Below are 9,997 nucleotides of genomic sequence, written 5' to 3' on the forward strand. Positions count from 1 at the left end.
CCTGACAATGTCTTGAGATAAAACATACTGTATTTACATGTGGTAGTCGTGGTAAAAGCAGAATAACTGACTCTGGACCACTGAATTATTGAAAACATAACGTGTTTTTATTCACATCTATCTGTCTGTCTATCTATCTATCTATCTATCTATCTATCTATCTATCTATCTATCTATCTATCTATCTATCATCCATCCATCCATCCATCTAGACTAAAGGAACAACCACATGCCAGCTGTTCAACATGAATCAAGCAAACAAGATGTGTGTGAACAAGATTCTTTATTGATTTTTCTGGTTATTTATGACAATTGGTTTTAAAATAATTTCCTTGCAGTTAAAGGAACCATCACTTAAAAAGCTGAATATGATATATAAGTGAGGAAAAAAGATATCGAATCGAGTAGAACAATTCTAAAGCATATTTGGGATTAGGAGCGTTTCACTGCACACAGTTTGTGTGGGGACGGATTGAGCGTGAACCCCACAGATGGTGTGAGGTCGAGCTCATCTTCAGACACTCCAGGTGGAGGAGTGAAGCGGAAAACCTGAAGAAGGGAGGCGAAGAACAGGAAGAGCTCCATCCTGGCCAAACCCTCTCCAAGACACACCCTGCGTCCTGAAAGGCAGGGGGAAAATTAAAAATGAACATAAGTTATCTCTGTAGTAATAAAAGAAGTAATATTTTCAAATTGCACTGCACCTGCAGAGAAGGGCATGAAAGCATCCTTTTTTACAAACTGGCCCTGCTTATTTAGGAAGTGTCCTGGGTTGAAGGTATTGGGTGTTTCCCACTCATTTTCATCTCTCAATACAGTTATCAATAGCGGGATGATGCTGGTATCCTGCAATAGATCAGAACACAATAAATGCTCTTGTAAATAATTGTTGACTCATGGTGTGAACACATAATCAAGAGAGTTATTCCTGCTATGCAGTATAATTTCATGTCCTCTCCATACATATATAGAGGGGTGCAAAAGTCTGGGAGGGGAATTCACTAAGAATGAATTGCACCTAATAGCATGCGTTTTGGGAATGAAGTGCAATCAATAATGAGCCTAATTTACATAGAAAGGTTGAGGTGATTGCGACTTTGCATGGAAATGAATGACAATGACTCAAGACACACTGCTACTTCAGCTCTAAACACAACTTCTTAAACTAGATTGTGGGGAGTTAGTGAATAAGGCACAGGTTTTTGCGCTGAAATAATACACACAAAAGTGGCACAACTGTTTAGTGAATTCACCCCTTACTCTACAGTGGAAATTCCATTTTTCAATCTTTTAAAAAAGTGTTTTTTTTTTGTTTTTTTTTACTTTATTTCACAAATTTTCTTACTTTTAATTAGCAACCTCGATATAGAATACAATTATTTAAAAAATTACAGTTATTATATAAAATGAAAAAGAACTACGTAAGATTCTGAACTATTTCTTGGTACTTCAACAGAAATTACCCATGAATATTTTGTGCTCTAACATCTCATCTTAGCCTGACCTTCTTGATGAGGTATCCATTCAGATGAACATCACAGGTGGTCTTACGGGGCACACTTATGGGGGCTATGCTGGCCAGTCTCTGAGTTTCATGGATCACAGCATCTGTGTAAGGCAAGTTCTTCCTGTCCTCTACCACTGGCTGACGTACACCAATCACTCTGTCAATCTCCTCTTGGACCTTGTCTTTTGCAAAAGCAAGACCATATGGCATTACTAAAATCTTGGTTCTGATTGGCTGACACACATTCCAAAAGTGTTGATTAACTTTGTAGAAAGGAACTCATTACAGTTTCATACCACTTTGTTTCTTTCTTTACAGATTACTATAAAGGTTCAAATTAACAAAACGGTGGCATAATGAAGCAGTTCTACAATCAAGAGTGTTGTAGAGATGAAAACCTGACAATGTCTTGAGATAAACATACTGAATTTACATGTGGTAGTCGTGGTAAAAGCAGAATAACTGACTCCGGACCACTGAATTATTGAAGACATAACATTTTTTTGTGACTGTATTCACAAAAGAGCACATCCTCAAGTGCTTTTAAAACCCCTGTCCAGGTGCAGCAACTGTGGCGTATTTCTGCTATCAGCTCAGTACATCTCTTAAGCAGCGCATGGGTGCTGTCCAGGTGCTGCAACTGTGGAGCGTTTTCTGCTATCGGCTTAGTACATATTCTAAGCAGTACAAATGTGATCTCCAAGCATTGCAGCTGTGTCATATCTATCTCCCTTCACATGGCAAAGCATTGTTTATCTTTGCAGGGGTATTGCACAAACAATGCTCGCCCTTATCACAATGCTCACCCTTATCGTAGGGCTCAAACGCAAAATGCTGTTATTCTTGCAAGGGCATTGCACAAACAACATTGCCCTTATCATAGGGCTCAAATGAAAATGTTGTTTGTCCTTTTGCAGGGTTTTGCACAAGCAATGTCACCCTTATTGTAGGGCTCAATCTCAAAACATTGTTTGCCTTCTGCCGGTGTATTGCACAAATGACATCACCCTTATCTTAGGGCTCAACACAAATGCTGATTGTCCTTTTGCAGGGGTATTGCACAAACCATGCCCGGCCTTTTCGCAAAGGTTAAATCACAAAGCAAGGGCTCAATCACAAGCATTGTTTACCCTTCTGCAAAGATATTGCACACACAAGGCTCACCCATTCAAGCTAGCCTACCCTTCTGTAGGGTATGGAACAATAGTAGCATATTTGTACAGTCATATACAGTACTGTGCAAAAGTTTTAGGCATTGGCGAAAAATGTTGCCAAAAATAATGCCATAAATTGTTTTAATTTATCAATTAATGTCATGCAAATTCCAGTAAACATAAAAAAAAGCTAAATCAATATTTGATGTGACCACCTTTGCCTTCAAAACTGCACCAATTCTCCTAGGTACTCCTGAACACAGTTTTTCTTGGTTGTTGGCAGATAGGATGTTCCAAGCTGCTTGGAGAATTTGCCACAGTTCTTCTATCTGTTTAGGCTGTCTCAATTGATTCATTCATTTCAATCTCTTCATTTAATCCCAGACCGACTCGATGTTCAGTAGGGGGTCTGTGGCGGCCATGCTATCTGTTGTAGAGTTCCCTGTTCTTCTATACTAATCTATTCTATTTACAAAATAATGTTTGGGAGTCTAAAATGTATATCTCCTGTTGACACACTAAAGCTGAAGATATACATAACTATCTTAAGATAAATGTTTATGTGAAACATCTTATGTGCCTAAGACTTTTGCACAGTACTGTACAGTCTAATATTTGCATCATTCATTTATATTTCTTATTCTTTCATATTTGCCCCTCACCTTCAGAAGTCCTGGTTGTCATCCTGAGTTTAATTTATTGGTTTTGTATTTTCCTTTGGGGGCATTGGCTCTACATTAGTTTCTTTTTTCTTTTGGGGTAAGCCCTGCTCCCCTACCATCATCGCTTCCGGCAGGATCTGAGGGTTCAAGCAAGTATCCGAGTGCTGAAGTTTAGGACATGGCTTAAGCCAAATGATATAAGTATTTCTACTTTTGTATTAATCTCAATAATCGAGTATTTTCTGATAGAAATGTAAGCGTAAGCATCATTCTAGCAGGAAGATCTCGGGATTAACTCTATCAGGCATCCCATCCAATCACAATACAGCCTCCACTTAATAAGCCTGCTCAGCTGTCTCTCATTGTTGCCAAACTTCCGTTGTTTTCACCCCCCCCCCCCCCATCACCACCAGTTTAGGTCCCATCCTGGGCGGGAGTAAGCTCCGCTCTCCTGCCATCATCGCTTCCGGCAGGTTCTGACAGTTCAAGCAAGTATCCAAGCGCTGAACCATAGGACAGGGCTTACACCAAATGATATTTCAGCCCTGTGTCCGTATTAATCCCAAGAATCCTGACTCTTTTCTGATAGAACTCTAATGCTTCATTCACACAGGATGTTTTAATATTTATATGCATTCATTAACATTAACATTTGCAGCCATACCTTGTATTTCAGGATATTTGGCCATTAGCAGAAGACTCCAGCGTAGTGTTGTTGTTGTGGTGTCAGTACCGGCAGTAAACAGGTTATTAATTGTATAAAATAGATTCTTTGTATGGAAAGGAGTCTCTTTTACACCAGATTCCTGCACAAATCGTGATAGTGACATCCAGAATAAGTGTCATAATGGGTAGCAATAATACAGCATTAAAAATGCTTGTTAAAGTTCCTTTTCTTATAACTACCAATTACTACAAATATACAAAAAGGTAAAACTCAGTTCAACAGACCAATATGATGTGATTGGTTAAAGTCCTTTTTTTTTTTACTATATATTCATCTCCCTGCACAGTAGGTGGTGATATCCACGAAAAATGTGAATCACCAAAAAGAAAAGAAAAGAAGAAGAATGTGAAAGTGAAAGTGGAGATTTATAGCAAAAAAGGACTTAAATATTGATCTGTTTCTCACTTACTTATATCGCTTCTGAAGATATAAATTAAACCACTGGAGTCATATGGATTACTTTTATTCTGCCTTTATGTGCTTTTTGGACCTTTAAAGTTCTGGTCACCATTCACTTGCATTGTATGGACCTACAGAGCTGACACATTCTTCTAAAAATTTTCGTTTGTGTTCAGCAGATGAAAGAAAGTCACGGCAAGAAGATGAGACAATGATGAGAGAATTTAAATTTTTGGGTGAACTTTCCTTTTAAGAAATATATATATAAATTTGTCTAAATCCTCCTTTTGAGGCAGGGCTAAATACCATCATAATTCCTGTGGGTAGAGTTTACAATTTGCAAAAATGAAAAGGGTAGTCAGGGCTGTTGATCAATTTTAAATTGTATTAAATATAAAAAGTTTTGGAAGTGATAACATATTTACTTTAGAAGTGGTTGCCACAACCAAATTTAGCTTCAGTGTGTACGTAGAGTACCTCATCGTTCTGCTGTCGAATAAGAAAAGAATCAGCAAATCCTCTGGGATCCTGAGGGTTTAAAGTCTTTAGCAGGCGTTTTGTGAGTTTCTCACTTTCTTTAAAGTTATTCTTGAGGTTGTTCACAATCTGTTTTTGATTCTTCACAAAAGGACAAAGCCAAGGAAACAGGTTGTAGAGCTAAATGATCAAAATGAAAAAGAATCATAATGTAACACTGAACAATGTACTCAAATCTAACATTACGATAAACAATAAACTAATTATTTATAATAATAAACCTTGTATAACTGTAATGATGTACTTCTTGAATATCTAAAAAAACATTTGCTAAATAACTAGTAGTGTACATATGAACAATTTGAGGATGTATACAGGATGTGTACCTGGACTGAAGCTGAGCCAACCATTTTCATGTTTTCGTATGCTCGTTGAACCATTTCATGTAACTGAGGGTTGCTGTACTCAAATCTGTTACCATAGACAATCGATAAGATTATGTTTGAAATAGCAAGGCTCACAGGCAGACTTGTATCAAACGGTTTTCCTGCAGAGGGGTGATTCTATGTTAGTACTTAATTCAGTTTCAGTCAAATCACAATTCTTGTCCTTGTAGTTTGCAGTACTACCTTCAAACTTCTCAAATTCCTCTCTTAAATACTTTGATTCTTCAATTATTTTCTCTTCACTTCCTCTCTTCCCCATTCCAAAGTCTCGCAGATTTGAGAGAGCAAAGCGTCTCATTTGTCTCCAGTTTTCACCATTGGAAAATACAATCCCTACAATGGAATCATTTAATCATAAGTCAAAGTGGATATCTGACTGTAATCCCAGCAGTTTGAAATTATGATTTGGGAATTTTGAATTACTGAATCTTTCATCTGAACCCTTGTGTCACCAAGTCCTGAAGAAATTCACTGAGAAAAAGTACTGCAACTGTATGGTGGTACAGTAATGGTTTTAGATTGTAAAACCATAGTACAGTGCCTATAAAAAGTATTCACTACCTTAAGTTTTCATTTTCTAGAAAATTATGTTATTCATGACACTAGAAATGATCTAGATATTGTCTAGAAATAACAAAAAATGTAGTGTGTGCACGCACAGTGCCATCTACTATTTTGAAAGATGCCCATGTGTGATAAAATCTGCACTGGTGGATTTGCCAAAACGTCATGTGACTAATAAGTGGTATGCATTTGTTCAAACTGGATTTTGTCGAATGATCATGCGCAATTTGTAAAATATATTTATTTGTGAAATATGATGTAGCCTCGCATAAAACAAACATTTTATATATTTGTTAAAAAAAATGGCACATTTATTAAGACTGTGGTACACGACAACTACCCTTAGTTTTTTCTGAAATTGCCCATTTTATTTGCAAATCGCTTTCTATTTGTTTGAGAGTCGAGATTATCTTTGTGAAGCAGATTGTGTTTGTTTGCAAAACGTTCCATTTATTTGTTTAGTTATGGCACAAAATTAGTTCAGTACCCACGGACAGCATGAGTGCAGTGAGTACGCAATCAAATGCTACCCATCATTTTAACAGAATAAAAAAATAAAAAATAAAAAAGAATTACACCTACGCACCAGTTTACATTGTTATCATCTTTACATACTATATAGAGTAAAGATATGCTATACTATATAGCTCAGTTCAATGAATCATTCTATCAGTAAAAATATATATTTTTAAATATGTTAAAAAAAGGATATCAAAACCTGTCATAATAAAAAAAAAAAAAAGGAAAAAAATTGTTGATCAAAACCTGTCATAATAGAAAAAAAAAAGAAAAAAGTAGTAGTTGATAAAACTATCTTGTGATAATATATGCAATATGAGAGATTTATAAACAATCTTAGGGCCGGTCTTTTTCACGGAAACACAAAATGTGTTGGCACAAAACGAACACAACACAAGGGTTAAGGTCATGTTTTCACTTTGAGTAAATATTATTTTCTGTTGATGAGTGACAAAAAAATAAATAAAAAAAAATGTAAAAAAATTTATTTGCTGTAAAACAAATAGTACAAGAGGGTGAACAGTTTTTGTAGGCTTTGATATGCCATGGTATTGAACGATTACCATATTAATATACCATAGTATTTACATGGTATTTCAAGGTAGTTTTCTGAAGACAATTCTGTTGAAATGCCATGGGTCATGTTAAATATATACTGTATATGTGCCACTTTGTATGAAAGTGCATACATTACAATGTCTTTATTGTGTAACTACATGCTGTTCTGCAAAATCTTTTTCTGCTACTGAGGTTGAGATAAGGATAGGTTTAGGACTAGGGGTTAGGGTTAGGGGTTAGGGTTAGGGACTAGGTTATTACACTACAGATGTAATTGCAAATGATCATTTCAATGAAAGTAAAATGCAACAACACATATGTACATAATAAGTACATTGTATCAAATGCTAAATTACATAGTAGTTTAAAGTGCTGTAAGTGATTTCTGCAGTTCTACTTCCACAAGTAGAGCCACGCCCCCTCTTTACAAAACCCCGAACTCCAAAGATACCAAAATGAGCTTTATTGAGAGCAGAAACAGTTGTTAAAAATGATAGTAGTAAAATATCACCCTCAACCAACATTTTGGTTGGCTGTTTACAGAGTCTACAGTTGTCACAATGACCTATCGCAGAGATATCTCAGGACACTTATTTCATTAATAATTTACAGGGAGTAGGAAAACATTTTGCACACATTTCTGTGAAAATAATCGCTTACAGCACTTTTAAAGACTCCTAATATTAAGTGGGTCCCTAAGGTACTTTTTAACAATGAAGTTATAATGTATATGTGCGTATAGTAATTATTTATATAGTACAGCTCTGGAAAATAAGAGACCACTCCAAATGGTCAGTTTCTTTGGATTTACTATTTATAGGTATGTGTTTGAGTGAAATGAACATTTTTGTTTTATTCTATTAAATACTGACAACATTTCTCCCAAATTCCAAATAGAAATATTGTCATTTAGAGCATTTATTTGCAGAAAATGACAACTGGTCAAAATAACAAAAAAGATGCCGTGTTTTCAGACTTCGAATAATGCAAAGAAAACAAGTTCATATTCAATTTTAAACATCACAATATTACATTTATGGCAGACGCTTTTATCCAAAGTGACTTACAGTGCACTTATTACAGGGACAATCCCCATGGAGCAACCTGGAGTTAAGTGCCTTACTCAAGGACACAATGGTGATGGCTGTGGGGATTGAACCAACAACTTTTTGCTTACCAGTTCAGTGCTTTAGTCCACTACACCACCACCACTCCACCACATATTAATGTTTTAATCAATATTTGGTGAAATAACCAAATGTTGGTTATGGTAATGATTTCCAATCACAGCTTTCATGCGTCTTAGCGTGCTCTCCACCAGTCTTTCACATTGCTGTTGGGTGACTTTATGCCACTCCTGGTGCAAATAATCCAGCAGGAATTCAACAGACACTGGAATGGAATGGTTGCCATACATGCAGAGATGCTGATTTAAGAAACATTTGGAGTTGTCTCTTATTTTTTCCAGAGCTGTATATACTTTCAACTAACTAAAAAAATGTTTGGAACTTGTGGAACAGTAAGTGTAAGCGCTGGATTAGTTTGACATTATTTGCATGATGTATGTTTATTAAATATGCCTAATTATTGGAAAATGTTAAAGCTGAAGACTGAATTCTTACCAAGTCCCTTATTGAAATCATGGAAAATGGGGGTAATATCTCGGTCTCCAAATTCATCTGAAAGGTTCACAAGTGCCTGCTTGACGGTCTTGTATCCCGCTAACACAACAACCTTTTTGGGGCCGAAGTGCACAGTGAAAACTGATCCATATTGTTTTGAGAGCTGTAAGGCAGAATAGAACAGGGAAAGCCATTAACAGCTATTTTAAATATAATCTGCAAAATGACACTTGTAAGAGTGACCTTAGACCTCAGGGTGGGGTTGCAGCGTGAAGCATTTACTTGTTTCCATTAATCATGGTATAAATATTGGGGGGGTTGTACTTACATGTTTTGATTATTGGGGGGGTATAAAAAAAAATGGCACTCCATGTCAAAAAGGTTGCCGACCCCTGATCTATCAGTTTATCTAAGCATGTTTGTGAGAACATTACGCAAGAAAGTAACACATTAGGTCAAATACTGAACAATTTATTATAATGATGAATTTTTGCATGCATACTCACATCGCAGAGGCTCACATAGGTTTTCTTGAGGTCAAGCATGAGTAGGTTCCCCAGCAGTGGCAGTGGTTTGGGTCCAGGAGGTTCTTTTCCCTCATCCTGAGAGCTGGACCCAGACAATTGTAAATAAACAACCACAAGCAGCAGCAAAAACCCAAGTAAAGCACCTGTGCTGAAACCCTGCAAGAGAATCACTTCCATAAAAGCCATAGTCAGAGAGATCTAGCATACACGTTTTCAGGTAAAACCCCAGTAAAGGTCTGATTTGAGTCACATTCTTGCTCTTGTGTAATTTGTAACCAAGTCGCAGGAGGGGCTTTAAGTTGAAACAGTAAACATATGGAAATCACTCTTATCTATTCAGACTAACAGGTCACCCTGCCCTAAATTTAGTTCAGCAAGAAGTTGTTAGACTTGTCAGACTGCTCAAACAAAGGCTCAAGGTTTGGCTGAACTTCAATTAGTCCTTGCTGCCACAACTACTACATTATGTTGGCAACAGCAATCTTTCTCCATTGATGGAGATTCAAACTAGTTTTCAGATTAAATACTTTTTTCAAAGCAACATTTAAATTGCAATAATTTCATTATATTATAGATGTTTCACAAGCTCTTAAAAGCAAAAATTGGCTAAAATTTTTCCTTGTCTACTGCAAGTTGAAATAAATATCACAGGGAATTTATGATTGAGGTGATTGGCTCAAAGAAGTTTTTTTTCTTTCCCAAAACTAAGTGCCTATAAAGCGAAGATGGCAGCATGCGGGTTGCATATTTGTGGGGCTGCAGCCAAGCAACGGTCACTTAGATGAATAGGAATGCTAACGGATCATGTCTTGACACGCCTGCTATACATTTTCTG

General features: G+C 36.5%; 1 protein-coding gene across 1 annotated transcript in view; it reads right to left on the reverse strand.

Annotated features, from left to right (window-relative positions):
• LOC127451480 (uncharacterized) overlaps window positions 1-9,407 on the reverse strand; it is a 28,445-nt gene extending 19,038 nt beyond the window's left edge. Inside the window, exons 1-9 of the mRNA XM_051716212.1 lie at window positions 9,142-9,407; window positions 8,636-8,798; window positions 5,556-5,705; window positions 5,313-5,473; window positions 4,927-5,106; window positions 3,988-4,129; window positions 1,505-1,689; window positions 705-846; window positions 436-620 (exon numbers count right to left, since the gene is read on the reverse strand). Of these exons, the coding sequence (XP_051572172.1) occupies window positions 436-620; window positions 705-846; window positions 1,505-1,689; window positions 3,988-4,129; window positions 4,927-5,106; window positions 5,313-5,473; window positions 5,556-5,705; window positions 8,636-8,798; window positions 9,142-9,348 (1,515 nt within the window). The 5' untranslated portion in view covers window positions 9,349-9,407. The remainder of the gene's footprint in view (window positions 1-435; window positions 621-704; window positions 847-1,504; window positions 1,690-3,987; window positions 4,130-4,926; window positions 5,107-5,312; window positions 5,474-5,555; window positions 5,706-8,635; window positions 8,799-9,141) is intronic.
• Window positions 9,408-9,997: the final 590 nt, after the last annotated feature.

This window comes from Myxocyprinus asiaticus, chromosome 14, assembly GCF_019703515.2.
Source record: "Myxocyprinus asiaticus isolate MX2 ecotype Aquarium Trade chromosome 14, UBuf_Myxa_2, whole genome shotgun sequence".
NCBI classification, from domain to species: domain Eukaryota; kingdom Metazoa; phylum Chordata; class Actinopteri; order Cypriniformes; family Catostomidae; genus Myxocyprinus; species Myxocyprinus asiaticus.